Raw genomic sequence first — 17,368 nt, 5'->3', positions numbered from 1 at the left:
GATCTCAGGGTCCTGGGATCGAGCCCCGCATCGGGCTCTCGGTTCAGTGAGGAGCCTGTTTCTCCCTCTCTCTCTGCCTGCCTCTCTGACTACTTGTGACTTCTCTCTCTCTGTCAAATAAATAAAATATTAAAAAAAAAAAAAAAAAATTAACAACTTTTGCTGTATAAAAGATCCTGTTATAGGATGGGAAAAAAGTAAGCTACAGACTGAGAGAAAATATTTTGCAAACCAAACAAAAACCCAACAAAGAACTAGTAGACTATATACAGAACTCTCAAAACAACAGTGAAAGACCATACAATCCAACCAGAAATGGGTGAAAAATAGTTATTTCACACAAGCAGCACATGAAAAGATCTCTGTCGGCTATTATGTTAATACAACTGGAAACCACAATGAGATCTCACTATACACCTACCTGAATGGCTAAAAATAAACGGTGAGAGGAACTGGCTCATTCACACGTCACTGGTGGGAACATAAAATCGTACAGCTACACTAAAGGCAATGTGGCAGTCTCTAAAAAAAAGTCAACCATGCAATGACCACACAACCCTGTATTACTGGACATTTTCCTCAGAAAGCCAACGTTAACACAAAAACCTGTAAGGAATGTTCATAGCAGCTTTATTTGGAATAGCCACCCAGACGTCCTTCAACGGGACAGTGAGCATACCAAGGAATACTACGCAGCAATCAAAAGGAATGAACTACCAACACACACAACAACCTGGATCCACCTCTCGATTATTCTGTGGAGTGAAAAAAGCCAATCCCAAACTGGTGACTGGTGGGTCACACACTGTATACGATGTTGAAATGACAAAATCTTAGATTAGTGGTTGCCAGGGATTGGGGATGGAGGCCGAGCAGGTGGCTGGGGCTCTAACGAGGAGTTCCGAGGGAGACCCTTGTGGTGGTGGGACAGCTCTGTTGAGACTGCAGTGGCAGCTACACAAAATCTACCCGGGAGGACAGAGAACGATCCCTCACACTGGACCAGCGTCAGCTTCATGGTGTTGATACTGTGTTCTAACTGTGCAAGAATAACCATGGAGGAAAACTGGGTGAAGGGTCCCTCCAGCCTGCAACTTCCTACAAATCTGTAATTGTTTCAAAACAAGTCAGAAAAGAGTAAGCAGTAACTCTAAATGCAACTTGGTATCCTGGATTGGATCCTGCAACGGAAAAAGGACATTATTGGAGAAACTGATTAGATCCAATGAACTCTGTAATTCAGTTCACGGGTTTGTACCGATGTTAATTTTTTTAGTTCTGATAGATGTACCAGGTTATGTAAGATGTTAACATTAAGGGAAGCTGGGTGAAGGGTATACGGAACTCTTCACTCTTATGTACAATAAAATTGTTTCAGGAGTGCCTGGCCAGCTCAGTCAGCAGAGCACATGACTCTTGATCTCAAGGTTGGGAGTTCAAGCCCCACACTGGGTGTGGAGGTGACTTAAAAAAGTTTTTTTTTTGCTTTAATTAAAATTGTTTGAAAAAATAAAATCCTGATCCTTAGATTAACTAAATCAGGCTCCCACAAAGAAGGAGCCCCAGATATCAGGTATCAGTATTTTTCAATTTGACAGGTGATTCTAACAATGCAGCTAAAGTTAAGAACCACTGTTCTGGAGAGAGATGATCGTAAAATGTTTCCCACCTGGGTTTGCTCTTAGAATTCCTTGAGAAGTTTCTAAGCGAGCATGCCATTGTTCTTTGGCCTTCATTCCCACTGGTCCCAGAGAAGGAACCCGAATTCCTTTGAGAAGCCTCTAGAAGTCCTCCTCCCTCCCTATCCAATCTGCAATGCTATGTCTCTGTGACGCCCCAGTTTCTACACAGTTGAAGAACTGCAGGAGGTAAAAATGGGTAAACCAGAAAGAAAACATAAATGCCTTCTTGTTCCCAATCCTCTAAAACCCTGCAGCTAAGAGCAGCAAAAAAAAAAAGCAAAGAGCTGAAATGTTATAGATACAAGAAAAACAGACAGGTTTTGTTTTGTTTTGTTTTAAAGAAAGGGGATGAGGCTCTACCTGCTCCATAACCAAGCCTTCCCCTCCTTGCTGCTCTCCATGCCGGTGGCAGCCACCCAGCTCTCCATGGAGGCCTGGGAAGGAGGTACAAAGTAGGCCTAACGGTTGGCTACACCCCCTGGGATCCAGCAACTGAGAGAGGGTTAGGGGCAGCATACCCTGTCCTCCCACGTGTGACCTCTCTTCTTCAAATACAGAAAGTGACAATACTGTTAGTGGCAACTAAGTAAATAGGCAGAGAGGCAGAAGGAGCAGGCCTCCTCAGTGCCACTGGGGGAGAGCTCGCTCGCTCGGGGCTCTGAGCGCAGAGCTCAGAGAAGCAACCTCCACGGGAGGGAGCAGGACAGTGGGACACATTGGTGGGTCACTGAGCTTCGAGGTTTGGCACATGGGACAGGCTGGGGTGCGTGCTTGGAAACATGGCATTGTAAGGGAAGCCAAATAGTTAACTGTGGCCAAGGATGTGAACCCCCAGCCCAAACTAGTGCCCCTGGTTTGCTCAGAAAGTGCTGCCGGCAGCAGAAGGCTGGCAAATTAAAAGCGAAGTGAGTACAAGTCACAGCCACATAAAGGCAGTAATCGTGCACTCACACCATGGCTTGGCCCAAAGAGGTATAAATACACTGCATTGTCACGGGGAGAAGGCTGGGTCCTGGGGACCAGAGAGGACGGTGTCCTTTTCATTCCCTTCAGAAGCAGGCCTGGAGGGCTGTGCCCCAACTGACCCCCATTTCCTAAAGGAGGGCAGGACTGCTGAAGGCTCCTGGCACTGAAGTCTGGTTCTGAGGATAGCCCAGGATCCACATGTATAAGGGCCATCTAAAACGTGGCCTGGAGGGGTTGGGGACAGGCTGATAGGAAGCTACTCCTCGGCTCTCCAGTTCCCCACGTGCTTGTCCGTTCCCCAGACCTGGGGCTGCCTGGCAAGCAGTTAAACCCCTGGGTTCCGCCCAGGGCTCTCCTCCGCTGGGAGGCCAGGTCTGCTGTGGTGCGGCCCTAGAGGAGAGAGGAAAAGGAGAATTAATATCAAAGCCAGTGAAGGAAGCAGGTCCCATCCAAACCAAGTACCAAAATTCTCTTCAGGACAGGAAAAGGCTGGCAAGGCGGAGGAGCCGCAGGACACCTCAGTGCCAAGGCAGAGCTGGGAGTGAGCAGGCAGGAAAGTGGGCAGGCTAACTCTGCCTCCCAAGAGAAAACCACTGGGAGGAGGAGGGCTGCATCAGCGAGAGGGGAAAGCAGGCCAGGGGGTTTCTGCTCACAGGAGCTGGAGGCCCTAAGGCTGTACGAGAGAAGCCTGCTCAGGACACGAAAGGCCCTGCCCCGAAGGAAGCTGTAGTTTCCACCACTGAGCGGGTTCTTTCATGACCCCGCCTGTCTTTTAGCAAATGAGATGGAAAGTAGCAATGAAGGGCAGGAAGGGCCCCCTCACCACCCACCCCGAGAAACACCTCCTTGTGTGGGGGCAGCAGTGTCCAGGGCCCCTCCCGGCAGCTAGAGGGATGGGGAAGGAAAGCAAAGGAAAGGGAAAGGGAAGATATTTACCTTGGGTGTTTTCTGAAAACAAAAAATGCTCACTAGTCCACAGTCAATTATCAACTGCAGTTTCCAAATGTGCCAAAGAGGGAAAGGTCTACGGGGAAGGCTAGAGAGAGCAGAGGGGAGAGAGACAAGAGGAGACCAGCTGTGCAGCTGCGCCAACAGGGCAGCTCGGCTTGGGCAACCCCGCAGGCTGCTGAGGGGGGCGGGCGGGGGCCGGGCAGGTGTGCCCCCCGCGGCCCGAGGCTCGGAACCAGAGGGAGCAGGTAGAACGGCATCTGGAGTGGACTCGCCCTTGGAAATCAGCTCTGAGAATGGTCATTGTGCAGGAGCTATGCTGAGTCTGATGTGACGGGCCAGGGGTCAAGGAACCTTCTGCAAAGGGCCTACATTTTTAGGTTTTGCAGGTCTCCATCCCTGTGGCAACAAGTCTGCTCCACAGCCGCAGCCAAAAGCAGCTATATACAATCCATAAACAACCGGCCAGTCTGCCCATCCCCACTGCAGGAGTTAAAAATTTCCCAATCATCTCAATAAAGGCATTTCTCTGCCAGCAAATCCCGGGCCCAAGTCAATCAGGGGTGGTTCTGACGTCACAAGCGCAGAGGCACAAAGCCCTCCTGGGGGCAGCAGGGGCCGCCAAGCACAGATGAGCCACTGACACAAAGCCCTCCTGGGGGCAGAGGCTGAGCTGCAGCAGGGACTCAGAGGGCTGAGGCAGGGAGCGGGGGACAAATATCCGGTCTCGGTCTCGAATGGTGGAAAACCAACATCCTGACAAAAGAATGAGATGGCAGTGCTCTATGCTCAACGTAACAGTCTCGGATAAACGTCACTGGCAAGGACACTGCTCCCGTGCAAAGCAGGTAAGCCGTCGCAGAGAGGCAAAGGACCCGCAGGGCCACTGCAGGTCATGCGTCTCCCCTGCCTCCTGACAGCAGAGCGCTCCCATGAAATCTTGTGTAAGCCAGCACGGCATGAAGCAAAGAAACAATTACCATTTCATAAAGCAAAACTCCTCTTCGGAGTTCTTTCAGTTAGTGAAAATGGGCACGAACCGAAGTCTTTTGTAAAAGCAAAGTGGTGCAAAGAGAGCTTTCAGGGGACACCTGTGTTTCCTCAGAAAACTGCCCAATGAATGGTTGAAGCCTAAAAAGGACCTTAAAAAACTACGTGTATAATAAAGGATGAAATGAAGGAAAAAACCATCATTCTTAGATTTTATGTGTACACCTTGAATAGAACACATACAGTCTGAATAAGCAGATGAAGGCAGAAAAGACTCACATTGAAAAAAAACAAAACCAAACACTCACATTTTGAAAAAACAAAAACATACTGACTTTTGAGACCCAAGTCTAAAGTGATGGTGTAAGTGGCATCTCACAACAGAACATCACAGCAGGTAAATACAGAACCGTGATCAGCCCTAAACACAGAACACCACTTCTCAGTACACATTCACTGAGAAGGCCAAGATCCAGAGCTGGAGCAGCACGCCTCAAGCTGGGACCCCCTTCCACCAGCGCACAGAGAGCGCTCAGCTGCTGAGCCACTCACAGGCCTGGGGCGGGGTTCCTGTCCCTTGCACCTGCACATCTCCTCTCAGAAAGCAGGCATCATAAGAACACGTTCGTGTTCTCAAGGGTGGGTCTAAGTAACCAGACCCTATGTCTGTGTCCCTGTGACACACCAATGCCCTGAGCCCAAGGGCATGCAGAGGCTCCAAGCCAGGGTGCCTAGGTCTTTCTCTGCTTCTGATTCTTCATCTATAAAATGGGTCTAACAATTACCACCTCTGAAAATGGAGAAGTTGTCTTAGACGAGTGAGGACGAGCAAAGCTCCTAGCGTTGTCAGGGAAAGCTAGTGTTCAAGAGAGCTCAGTGTCCCCACTTCAGAGTGCCCAGGGCAGCCGGCAGCCTGCAGCTCCTTCCACAGCCTCTCTGGAAGCCCCCCCCCCCACTCCCCCAGGACCACCCAGCCTTCGAGTGAATCTCTGACCCCAACTTAGGAGCTCAACTAGAATAAAAGTACCTCCCTGAGTAACAAGGCAACCTGAACTTTTTAGCACTCCTACCCAAAGCCCACTCTCCACAGGCTCCTTTTTATTTTCCCTCATTATAATCTACAAGGCAGGGTTTGCTAGCCCATGCCCCACCCCACATTACAGAGTCTATTTCTTCCAAGGTGGTATCTGGCTCACAGTGGAACCTGAGATGTGAGGGACGGGCCTTATATATTAGCTTGACCTGACCAAACACCTCAGCGGCTGCCCTTCCCAGCTCCTGGGATAGTGTCTGCCAGCCAGCCACCTTCGGAGCCGGGCCCACTGGTGACCTACCCCTAATCCTAACTGACCAAGAGTGTCTGAACTTGATCTTATTCCCATTTAGTACCTGTTCTCTAATTAAGGCAACCCATCCTAAGAGTCTTCCAGAGAAATGCTGACTGAACATACTGTCAATGCCAGCTGGTCTGCGGTGCAGGGTCACCGGAGCTACTAAGAAGAATGAAAAGACAAAAAGGAAAGAATGGGCAGAAAAGGGGACAAGAAAAGAGGAACACAGGGCAGAGTGGGGGCAGAGAGTGAGTGTGTGTGGGAGCGGCAAGGAGCGGCAAAGGACATGCCTGCCCTCTGGCCTGCCATACCGAGAATGTGGCCCTGCGGGGCTCACCTGCTGCTGTGGCTGTCTTGTCCCCAAGGAGCCTGGTCTGGCTGCCTGGGATGACCTGGAGATCTGCGTTCTCTGGGGACTGTGGCAGGCTCTGGGCTCGAGTAGCCAGGAGTGCATTGAGGTACTGCAGCCGCGTGACCTAGAGAATAGAAAGCATTCCCAGGCAGGTGCAACTCGCAAAGCCAGGTGGAGAAAGTGAGGTCCAGGAAGGTCACATGTCTCCCTCCTGCCCACAAGCACCAGAACTAGGTGGGAGCATCACATTCGGCAGGATCCAGAAAAAGGAAGAGCTTCAAGCCAGCTAAGGGCAGAGAAGAGCAATCAAGCAGTGTCTTCAAGATCTCAAAAGGTGCACAGTCCTGGCGATGAGACTAGACTGCCAGAAGTCAGAGGGACTTCCTGGAGCCAAGGACGCCCGTCCTTCAGGGCAAGTAACAAGGTCTTGCTCTGGCAAGTCTCAGAAAGACTCAAGCAGAATTTACTCTTAATCCATACAAACTTGCAGCTGGCTGGTTTAGCCCCTTAGGGACACAAAGCTGGCTAACAGCCAGCACCAATGAGCAGCCCAGACAGTCACCTTAATGAGCTGCAGGTCAGAGAGGGCCCTCACGGTGTAGTCAGGACAGTACGCAGACAAGCGGGCACCATCGGCTGGCTCGGGCTGCAGGTCGTGGCGGAGGGACTGGAGCGAGGACACCGGGGACTGGTGAACTAGCAGAAGGAACAATCAGTGACATCTCTGGTGGGGACAACTGCACCGTCTTGAAGATCCACCCCACAGATCCCTCTGGGAGGGAACATGGCTACAAGCACAGAAAAGGAGGGCAAGCAACAGAGACAGACCCAAACAAACACTGCCCTCTCCCTCGACACAGCCCAGACAGGAGAAAGGCCAGCCCAGAGTCCTGGGCCCCGGGGAGCCCCAGGCCAGCAGCCAAGCCCAGCCTCCGGCTCCAGGAAGGGCTGCAGCTTACCTGAGGATGGTGCTGTCAGGGCAGACACTCCATAGTAGGTGAAGGCCCCATTCTCAAACTTCAGGCCCTCTTTCCCGATCTCCACCTCAACCCTGCCCTGGGAGGTGTAGGGACAGGGAGGAAGGAGGGGCAGGGAGAGAAACAGATGTGGACAGATTACCTTTCCTGCCAGAAGAGAGCACAAGGAGAGAGCACCAACCCCAGTTATCCAGGGGGTATGGATAGAGACGATCCTCCCTCTCAGACCCTCCCCTACTTTCTGAGCAAGTGGGGGGGGCTCCAGCATGGGCTGGCAATTACCTGCAGGATGAGAATGAAGTAGTCCACCGGCTGGCTGCGCTGGTAGAGGTAATGGTGAGCAGCTAGACGGTTGCTCTCATCAAACCTCACTTCCTGGTTGACACTGGGATGCTTCAGCAGGTGCAGCAGGACCTTCTCAGAGATCCGCAAGGGGCTGAACACATCCACCTCTGCCCCACAGAATAAAGGGACAGTGTCCACTGGGCCCAGAGTGGCCTGCATGACTACACCCGACTCCTGCTTCCCTGAGCCAAGTCACCTCCCCAACACAAGAGCACTGGGAAGGCCACACCCCCTCAGGCCAAGGCTCCCTGTCCTGGCCCGCCAGAGGAGACACCAGCCTAGCTCCTGCTCTCAGCCCTGTCATGAGGAGCTGCCCCCTCAAATGCCTGGAGACGCTGGCGGGGCTAGAGAGAAGCAAAGAAGTTCTCCAGGATACTCTCCTCCTTACTGGGAATGAGGGCCCTCGGTGTCTGCCCTGGGGGCCTCCTGACCCACTGGACGTGAGCCAGAAAGCAAAGGCTAACCCTTCACCCTCACCTTGGGACAGAAACTGCTGGGTGGCCAAGAGCAGCTGAGGCGAGATCTTCACTTTATATTCATCATCAGACACCTTGAACAGTGAGAAGTCCTCTTTCCGCCTGAGAGGGGCACTCAGAGGAGCGGGCTTCTTCCTCACAGCAGCGTCTCCTAAGGATGGTGCGAAGGCCCACTGAGGCACAGCATCCCTCCAATCAGCATGCCCAAACGAAGGCATGGTGCCAAGGCCTGGGGCTTCTCAGCAGGGGAGGCAGCATCAGAGCCCAAGGATACAGCCTCGGCATGCTGCCTTGCTAGGGCCCGGCAGCCACTCCCAGCACGGAGCAAACCTGGCACTCACAACAGAGGGCACAGGCCTGTTCTCAAGCTATAGCCTGAGGAAGGACGGGAAGGGATTGCTCCTCTCTTCGGAGCTGGAAAGGTAGAATACTGACAGGACAGCAAGACTTCCTTAGAAAGAGCCACAGTTGGTCACCAGAAACCATGTCTTTGCAGATTACAGGGGCTTAAAAGCAGCAGCTAACCTGATGTCCCCATGCCTATGGCAGTCTGAGGAGCCAAACTCAAGAGGGTACATTTTGGGGACAGACTCTGGGCAAAGCAATTCACTTGACAGTAAACAGAGGTGGGGGGGTTCTGTCCCAAGAGTGCATGTAAGGCCTGTGCCATCAAGCACGGGCTCTGTGTTTGCCCTGCAGACCTCAGCCATCTTCCTAAGAGGCAGACACCTCTAAGGCACAATCACAGGCCCCAGGATCTTCGGTTTTGTTAAGACCGTCTCGGCAGTAAAGAATGGGATTCTTTGAGGAGAGGCTTCTGCAATGTAGGAAAGAACATGAGAAAGCCAAAGGCCAAGGAAGATGAGAGCCTGGGAAAGGCCCATAAAGGGCAGAGGCCCCACCCACCAGGCCACTACGGCTCCACCTCCAGGCACAAATTGGGCCCCCTCCCTCGCACGCACGCCCGGCTAGGTAACAGCTCAGACTGGAGATCTAGCCTTGTTTCAACAACACGGAGACCTACTGTTCTCTGAGGTTGATGAACACCACACATCTCAGCAGGCTTGACAAACCAGTTGAAATAGAACAACGCCAGGAGTCAAGACTCACGGTAGTCCTCAGACTCGTCCAGGATCTCAGACTTGATGATCTCCTCAATGACGTCCTCTAGGGTGACCAGGCCCAGCACCTCGTAGAAGGGGTCACCTTCACCCTCGTTGTTCACCTTCTGCACGATGGCCAGGTGGGACTTCCCTGGGGGAGGGGATGCTCAGATTACAGCTGGCCGGGGGGGGGCTCCCATTTTGCTTAGTCCTGCCTGGTACGAGCTCATCAGAGTGACGGAAGCTGATGTCTGTGTTCCCAAAAGGTCCCACAAGGTACCAGGCACCAATGACATTCTCCCTAAGTTCTTACCTAAGACTCTCAACACACTCATGAGGATGAGCTTCCCTTTACACATGAGGACCCTCCATCTCAGGCACTGTGGTCGGCTGCACAAGGCCACCCAGGCAAGGGTAGCGCCGTGTCAGCCTGGATCCACAGGAACGCGATTTAGATAAGGATGGTCAGACCAACCAGACGAGGAAAGGCTGCATGCACAAGGGCACTGACTCCAGAAGCAGGGGCTCCCCTGGGACGGCCTAAATTGGGGGGGGGGTGCGCAGAGGGGCCACCCAGTGACTCTCCTGGGAAAGTTTCCCTAATTCTGAAAGCTGTCCTTTATTTCCAGAAGCCAAGGTCTATGCAAGCCATCCAGGGGAAGACGACAAATGGTGAGTGGCCAGTAAGAGCCCAGACGGTGTGGGAGGAGGAGCTGCAGCCTGGAGCTGTTCACCTTCCCCTCCTTCAGGTGAGCTTCCTATTTGTTTCCTTGTCTGATAAAGAAATAGAAGTTTGAACAAAAGCCCAAGCTTCAGAATGCTGGGGAGTGTTGAGAAAAATTCAAGAACTGACTCTGCTTTTCATCTATGAAACTTTATACCTGCCCAAAAGAAAAAGAATGGAAACCACATATGCAATTTTAAATTTCTGAGTAGCCACATTAAAAAAAAAAAAAAAAGACACAAGTGAAATTAACAACATATTATAATTAACTCAGTATAGCCCTCAATATCACTATAACATGCAATCAATATAAAAATATTAGAACAGAGGCTCCTGGGTGGCTCAGTCAGTTAAGCATCCAATTCTTGATTTCAGCTCTGTTCATTATCTTAGAATTGCAAGATCAAGCCCCACATCAGGTTCCACACTCAGTATGGGGTCTCCTTGAGATTCTCTCACCTCTTCCCCTCCCCCTCCAGCTCGCACTCTCTGTCTCAAATAAATAAAATCTAAAAAAAATTTAAAATACTAAAACAGGGGCAGCTGGCTGGCTCAGTTGGTGGAGCATGCAACTCTTGATCTCAGGGTCGTGAGTTCAAGCCCCATGCTGGGGGTAGGGATGACTTAAAAATAAAATCTTAGGGGCGCCTGGGTGGCTCAGTAGATTGGGCCTCTGCCTTCGGTTCAGGTCATGATCTCAGGGTCCTGGGATCGAGCCCTGCATGGGGCTCTCTGCTCAGCGGGGAGCCTGCTTCTCCCTCTCTGCCTGCCTCTCTGCCTACTTGTGATTTTTCTGTCAAATAAATAAATCTTAAATATTTAAAAAATAAATAAATAAAATCTTAAAAAAAAGGAATGAGGCTCTAGAAAAGAAAATGAAAACATTTAATGTATTTCATCAAATTGAAGATGCTGTCAATTGTGAGGCACATCCTGATTACAGAGATATTGAAATGCAAAAGGCAACACACCTCTGAACTGAAGAAATGTGACACAAATGTGCCTACTGTGTGTTGGCCACTAAGTGCTGTATTCATTTAACAACTTACTGGGAAGAGAGTATTATTCCCATTTACAGTCTGCCGAGAAAACTGAGGCTAAGAGAGCTTCAGTGACTCACTGAAGTGCAAAACCGAGATTTGAACCCAGGCAACAGGCTCCTGAATGTGTTTCTTCTTTTCTAAGATTTTATTTATATTTTATTTATTTATTTGGCAGAGAGAGAGAAAGAGACCATGAGCAGGAGGGAGCAAGGGGAGGAGGAGCAGCAGTCCACACTAAGCAGGGACCTCCCCCAATGCAAGACTGAATCCCAAGACCCTGGGATCATGACGTGAGCCGAAGGCAGACGCTTAACTGACTAAGCCACCCAGGCGCCCTGAATCCATTCTCTTAACCATCATATTTAAATCACGTTCACTGGAGAACAACAGACCAAATCTCAGGAGACCTTCCCCTCTGAGTGAGTTACATTGGGCTAGGGTACTGTCACCAGCCCAGAGGCCCTTCTAAAGAAAGTACTGTTCTTCAGGATGCTCTAACACGTTCAGACAAAAATTAAAGGCAGAAATAACCACACTGTCTTCCCCCTTTCCAGGGGAAAAAGGTCAGGGGTCCCCGAGAACTACCTGCTCATTCCTGCTGACACAGAAGTACTGAATGAAGAACAGCAGCATTTCCAGATGCTTCCCACCCCTGAGTATCTGTGCTGGGAATGGCTCGCACCGGCAGACAGGGCATCACTTCTGTGAGGGCCAAGCCGACCCCCCATGTGGTACTAATCTGTCAGACTGGATGAGGAAGGCTGAAGCTTGACATACAATTTTGGTCAGAATCTGGGAACCAAAGCCCAGGTTCTAGATGACTGTCTAAGGGCAGAGAGAATCCATTTCAGCTGCATTCTTCCAGAATGCCAGCACCTCAAACAGGTTACCCTTAGAATGGACTAACTTCTCCCCTGCTTTCAAACTTCTGTAAAACAGGCACAAGGGGCACCTGGGTGGCTCAGTGTTAAAGCCTCTGCCTTCGGCTCAGGTCATGATCCCAGTGTCCTGGGATCGAGTCCCGCATCGGGCTCTCTGCTCAGTGGAGAGCCTGCTTCCTCCTCTCTCTCTCTGTCTGCCTCTCTGCCTACTTGTGATCTCTGTCAAATAAATAAATAAAATCTTTAAAAAAAAAATAAAAATAAAACAGGCACAAGTCTCAGTGACCTGCCGCATGGGGTGACTGGATAACAGACGAAAGCGGAGCCCCTGAAAGATCCCCTGACACAGTGGTCATGTGATTTCATCTCAATACAGAATATCTGAGGGGTTGAGATGGCAACCATGAAAAAGCAGTAGGGCTACACAAAAAACAGGCAGCTGGAGGACTTAAAGTTTATTTCTCATCTGATGGGATACAATGCTCTGAAAACACACATGCCCCTGGCTGGCTGACTGGAAACACCACGGGCCCCAGGACAGGTGCCTACAGCTCTCCCGGAGCACAGAGCCTCCGGTTAAGGGGCAGATGGCGCATCTTAACATCATCAACCAGAAAGCCCTGAAAAAGCTCTACAGAGCTTTAATTCTAGTTAGCAGGCTCAAATGTACTCCTAAATTACATGGATGCTATAGAATTCTTCCACAATGCCTAATTTCTAGAATATTTGCAAAAATGCAGATGGAGTTTAAATTCCTCTGCCTTTCTTTCATTAGTTTATTTATTTGAGAGACAGAGAGTGAGAGAGAGAGAGCACAAGCAGGGGGAAGGAGGGAGGGAGCAACAGACTCCCCACTGAGCAGGGAGCCTGATACCGGACTCGATCCCAGGACCCCAAGATCATGTCCTGAGCCAAAGGCAGATGCTTCACCTACTGAGCCACCCAAGCGCCCCCATGTCCTTTAATTTTTTTTTTTAAAGACTTGACAGAGACACAGCAAGAGAGGGAACACAATAAAGGAACTGTCAGAACACATCCCAAGAAAAAAGTGCTAGGTTGACATTCCTCACAGCAGGTCTCTTTTCAGAATCACGGGGATCCTTTGGTTTCTGACAATTAATCTGAACTCAGTTGGTTTAAAGCAGAGATTCTGAAAGCATGCATCCTAATTCCTCCTTTGGTTGACTGTCCTTAAATTCTCATAGAGGGGCTGACAAAGACAGCAGGATTAACAGCTTTAAAGAAAACACACTTTATTTACTGCAGCTCCAGAGTACGCGCTCTTCCTGGTAATGTTTGCCCAAAATATTTGGTATCATCTCAAGCCTGCACACTAACTAAGAGGCACCTCACCAGAGAAGGGGCCTTTCCCAGACTACAGAGTTCCAAAACAGACAGTGCTCTGAAGGGATGAAAGGCACAGGCCCTGGAATGATAGCTGCCAAGATGCCAAGACTCCAGCTTCAGGAAATTCAGAGGGCACCACCAGCTCACACACTTGGCAGAGAGACGGGAAGGGAACAGATTTCTCAAACCTCAGGCGCCATAAAAGCTGCAATATCCCCTTTGTTCATAAACAAAATGAAGAAAGGGGTTAGGCCAAAAAGGACTTTAATTCGGAAAAACTGGTACCTGCCAAAGGAGTGCACTGCAAAGAGAAGCGGAGAAAGGCTCCAGGATATCAGAGGAAAGACGAAGCCAATCTGCCCCTGAGAATAACCCTCACTTGTCAGAGGGGGAGAAAGGTGAAGACAACTGACAAGCTCCTCATTCAACCTCCGGGTTCCCCAGAGCTGCTCCAAGGTCACCCACCATCCCAGAACAGGAGGAGCCTTGAGGGTGGGCCTTCTCTCCCAACTGGCTCATTCCTGACAACATTTTAACCCAAAGCCACTCAACTCGCCCATCTTAAACCGAAGAGCAAAGTGCCCCCTCTCCAGCTGACCTCTCTCTCCTCCCATGTTCTCTTTCTCTAATAAAAAAACTTAAAAAAAAAAAAAAAAAGACCCTGACAGACCTTCCTCATAGTCAGAAAAGGGAAGTTAAAAAAAAAAGACAAGACCAAGCAGAGACTAAATCAGCATCCATAAAGTTGTTTCTGATTAAATCAAAGTGAAAGTGTCTTCCACATTTGCAGAAAATCAGGTGTCATTCCTTCTTCTGTTATCAGCAAGGCGGCAGCCCACAAAAGACCTTAACAATGATCCTTGAAACGTCACAGGCCCAGCTGTTTGATGTTTGTGTGCACGTGATGTTAATTAATTTGATGTTATGTGTGCATGTGAAAGCGACCAGGTGTCTAGAGACTATCCTCTTTTCTATTCTTATAGTTTCTACTTAAGAATTTAGACCTGTTGGGCGCCTGGGTGGCTCAGTGGGTTGAGCCGCTGCCTTCGGCTCAGGTCATGATCTCAGGGTCCTGGGATCGAGTCCCGCATCGGGCTCTCTGCTCGGCAGGGAGCCTGCTTCCCTCTCTCTCTCTCTGCCTGCCTCTCTATCTACCTGTGATCTCTCTCTGTCAAATAAATAAATAAAATCTTTAAAAAAAAAAAGAATTTAGACCTGTTACAAAGCCAAAGCCCACAAAAATGACCTTGAAGGAAAAAACTGGTGGGTTAGAGTCAAGTGGACTTAGCTCCCCAAGTTAGGCCTACCAGGGAAAGTGGAATTTTGTTTTCCACGGCGCTCTGAACGACAGCTTTTGAGTATTTCAAAAGGTCACGGAGAGCTGTGAGGCCAGCATCTAAGTACTCGGAGGGACCTCCGAAAGGATGAGACCCTTTCCTCAAAGTTTCCACATGCCCCTGCCTTTTTTCCAGCGGAGAACGCTGGCATTCGTGTCCCCTCCCCAATGTCCCGTTACCTCGTTTGAACTCCTCCAGGACAGCGTCCAGCTTGGTGTCGTTGAAGACGAAGTGGAGCGGATGGTTGTAGAAGCGGGTGATGGTGCTGAGCGGCGTGCAGTCTTCGGGATCCACGAAGGCCAAGTCCTTGAGGTAGAGCATGTCCACGATGTTGGAGCGCTCCTCCTCGTACACTGGGATGCGCGTGTGGCCGCTCTGCATGATGCTGGCCAGAACGCTGAAGTCCAGCACGGCGCTGGCGTCCAGCATGAAGCAGTCCTCGAGCGGCGTGAGCACGTCCTCCACGGTGCGGCAGCGCAGCACGCCCTTGCTGAGATCGCTGTAAGGGTCGCCGCCACCGCGGGCCAGCTCCAGCACGCGCTCCCGCAGCCGCCCGGGCCGCGCCGCCAGCTCCAGCAACTGACCCACGGGCAGCGCCACAGGCAGTGTCAGCAGCACCGCGAGGCGGCTGAGGAGCAGCGCGCGCGGCGCCAGCGCCAACGTCCAGCGACCGCTCACAGCAGCCGGCACCACCTCGCCCACCAGGAACACGAGCCCTGCGCTGCCCAGCACGGCGGGCACGGCGCGCTGGCCGGCCGCGCGGTACAGCAGCACCGCCAGCGCCGCCTGCGCCAGACTGGCCAGTAGCAACAGCGCGCCCAGGGCGCAGCCGGCCCAGCGCCGCGAGGGCTCCAGGCGCCGCGCCGCCGCACGCTCGGCCTCCGAGCCGCTCTCGCGCAGCACCTGCACCTCGGCCGGCGCCAGCGCCAGCGCGCTCAGCTGCAGGCCCCGCGCCAGCGCCGCCAGCGCCAGCAGCCCCGCCGCCCCCAGGCCCAGAGCCCAGGGCGGCGCCGCCTCCTCGGCTGCCGGGCCGCCTGGCTCCACGCGCACCGCCAGCAGCGCTGAATGCGGGCGCACTGCCTCGGCGCGCAGGCGCAGCAGCGCGCTCCACTCGCCCGCGGGGGCCGCCGCCTCCTCCGCCGCCGACGCGTCCGGCTCCCCGCGCACCGCCAGCAGCGCCGAGTGCGGGCGCGCGGCCTCGGCGCGCAGGCGCAGCAGTGCGCGCCACTCGCCCGTGGGGGCCGCCGCCTCCTCGGGCGCCGCGGCCGGCCCGCCCTCGGGGCAGCCCGCCCCCTCGGGGGCCACCCAGGACCAAGAGCTGTTGGCCAAGCCGGAGCCGAAGAGGCGTAGGCGGAAGGTGGCCTCCCGTGCAGTCCGCACCTCTTCTCCGCGCTCCCACCCCACGTCCGCGGCTCCGTCCTCCTCCAGACAGACGCCCAACACTGGCGGGCCTGACGCCGCCTCTACGGCGGCGTTGCCCAGGCACAGCGCGGCGAACAACCAGCCTAGAGGACCCGCCGCCGCCGCCGCCGCCGCCATCGCCTGCTGCCCCCTCTCGGCCTCCCGCGCAGCCTACCCCTCCGCCTCCCCAGGACCAATCGTCGCTAGCCTCGGCGCCTCCTCCGCCAATAGGCGGCGGACGGGGGCGGGTCCCAGGGTCGGACTAGGCTGCGCCGGGGAGTAAACAAGCCGCGGCGCGATCCCGGGGCGGGCCGGGGGCGTGGGGCTCTCGGCCCCGCGGGGCTCGGCTGTGAGTCCCAGGGCGAGAGGGGGCCAGCGCCCGGACGCGCGGAGCGTAGAGTTGGGCGTCCAGTTCCCACAGGCTGTGCTGGCGAGCCTGGAGGCCGCGATTGTCCCTGAACCGGGGCGCGGAGCGGCTTCCAGGCAGTGTTCAAGTGTGTGTCAGATGGACCGTTTCCTAGGAAAGGGCCCCCTTGAGCCACTGGCATAGGCGCAAGGAGAGCTGAAACAACCGATGACCGGACGTTGGGAAGGTCAAGTTTCCTGAAGATTGTGCCCGACTGTGCTGTAGGTCTGGGGACGTGAGACACAGCCCTTTGCCTTCATGGAACTTGCATTCCTGCCAGGGAGAACGATGGTAATGATGTAAACACGGGAAATCACTACCTCATTGGACCCTCATAGCTCCTTTTAGAGGAAAAAAGTGAAGCATGACTTAGCACGGATGCAGGATTCCAACACGACCTTCCTGGTCACTATCCCAGCCACGTTAGCAGAGGGCAGCTCTGTCAGAAATTACTGTTACCACTCCATTTCCAGCAGATAATCCTTGGGAAAATATTTCCTCGGGAACAACAAGAACTATTCAAGAGGATCCTTACTGGAGAGTTATTTTAGAAGACAATGTGGTTCACTGACAGGCTGAAATGTTTTTCATCCATCGTATATGATCTCTGTAAGATTGGAAGTAAATAGAAAAACTGAACAAGGCTTTTCTACAGGGATCCAGATTGTTTTTGTATTTTCTTTACATTTTTATGTATTTTCAAATCTCCTAACAAAAGTAGACTTTTGATAAGGGTGCTCATATACATGTCATTTAAGCTTTTCCTAAGGAGTCTACGGAAATACATTTGCTAGGTCATGAAAAGAATAAGAAAAAATAAAGACACTGTGGCCACAGTTAAGTAAAATCTGTAGAAGGCAATGTGCCAAAATGAGCAAATCCATGGCAAACGACCAAAAACAAACAAACAAACAAACAAAAAATACCTCTGTGGAAAAACTCTTCAAAGGATGCTAAGAATGTCTCTTCAACATCATAAATTCTGCACTGTGACTAAGCCACATCTCCATGTTTTCAGCTTTTATTATCTAGAGGGTGCTACACCTCACTGGCAGATTA

At 52.1% G+C, this 17,368-nt stretch overlaps 1 protein-coding gene across 6 annotated transcripts; it reads right to left on the bottom strand.

The window, feature by feature from the left end:
* Positions 1 to 613: 613 nt before the first annotated feature.
* Positions 614 to 16,067, bottom strand: CNNM3 (cyclin and CBS domain divalent metal cation transport mediator 3). 6 transcript variants are annotated; one of them, XR_006815319.1, is made up of 9 exons: positions 14,682 to 16,067; positions 9,178 to 9,321; positions 8,069 to 8,218; positions 7,529 to 7,698; positions 7,229 to 7,325; positions 6,832 to 6,965; positions 6,255 to 6,393; positions 3,585 to 3,684; positions 2,902 to 3,038 (listed from the first exon to the last, which is right to left on the bottom strand). XR_006815319.1 is itself a non-coding variant. In XM_045981181.1 (8 exons), exons 1-8 carry the CDS (start codon positions 16,039 to 16,041, stop codon positions 2,862 to 2,864), a joined length of 2,337 nt encoding a protein of 778 aa, XP_045837137.1. In that variant the 5' UTR covers positions 16,042 to 16,067; the 3' UTR covers positions 614 to 2,861. The 6 variants fall into 6 exon arrangements, 5 of the variants coding, with proteins under 5 accessions (XP_045837137.1, XP_045837140.1, XP_045837138.1 ...); XM_045981181.1 differs by lacking the exon at positions 6,832 to 6,965 and having other exon boundaries at positions 614 to 3,038; XM_045981183.1 differs by lacking the exon at positions 3,585 to 3,684 and having other exon boundaries at positions 2,840 to 3,038.
* Between the last annotated feature and the right edge of the window lie 1,301 nt (positions 16,068 to 17,368).

Source organism: Meles meles, chromosome 16 (assembly GCF_922984935.1).
Source record: "Meles meles chromosome 16, mMelMel3.1 paternal haplotype, whole genome shotgun sequence".
In the NCBI taxonomy this organism is placed as follows: domain Eukaryota; kingdom Metazoa; phylum Chordata; class Mammalia; order Carnivora; family Mustelidae; genus Meles; species Meles meles.
The sequence above is the reverse complement of the archived record's forward strand: the minus strand, read 5'-3'. Positions and strand labels throughout refer to the sequence as shown.

Bases quoted from the DNA above. Each gene is read 5' to 3' on its own strand.
- CNNM3 (XM_045981181.1), bottom strand. From the start codon at position 16,041: ATGGCGGCGGCGGCGGCGGCGGCGGGTCCTCTAGGCTGGTTGTTCGCC. The intron at 9,322-14,681 runs GTAACGGGACAT...CCCCTCCCCCAG, and splicing joins CCTGGAGGAGTTCAAACGAG to GGAAGTCCCACCTGGCCATC. The intron at 6,394-7,228 runs GTAAGCTGCAGC...TCTATTCTCTAG, and splicing joins CCTGACAGCACCATCCTCAG to GTCACGCGGCTGCAGTACCT.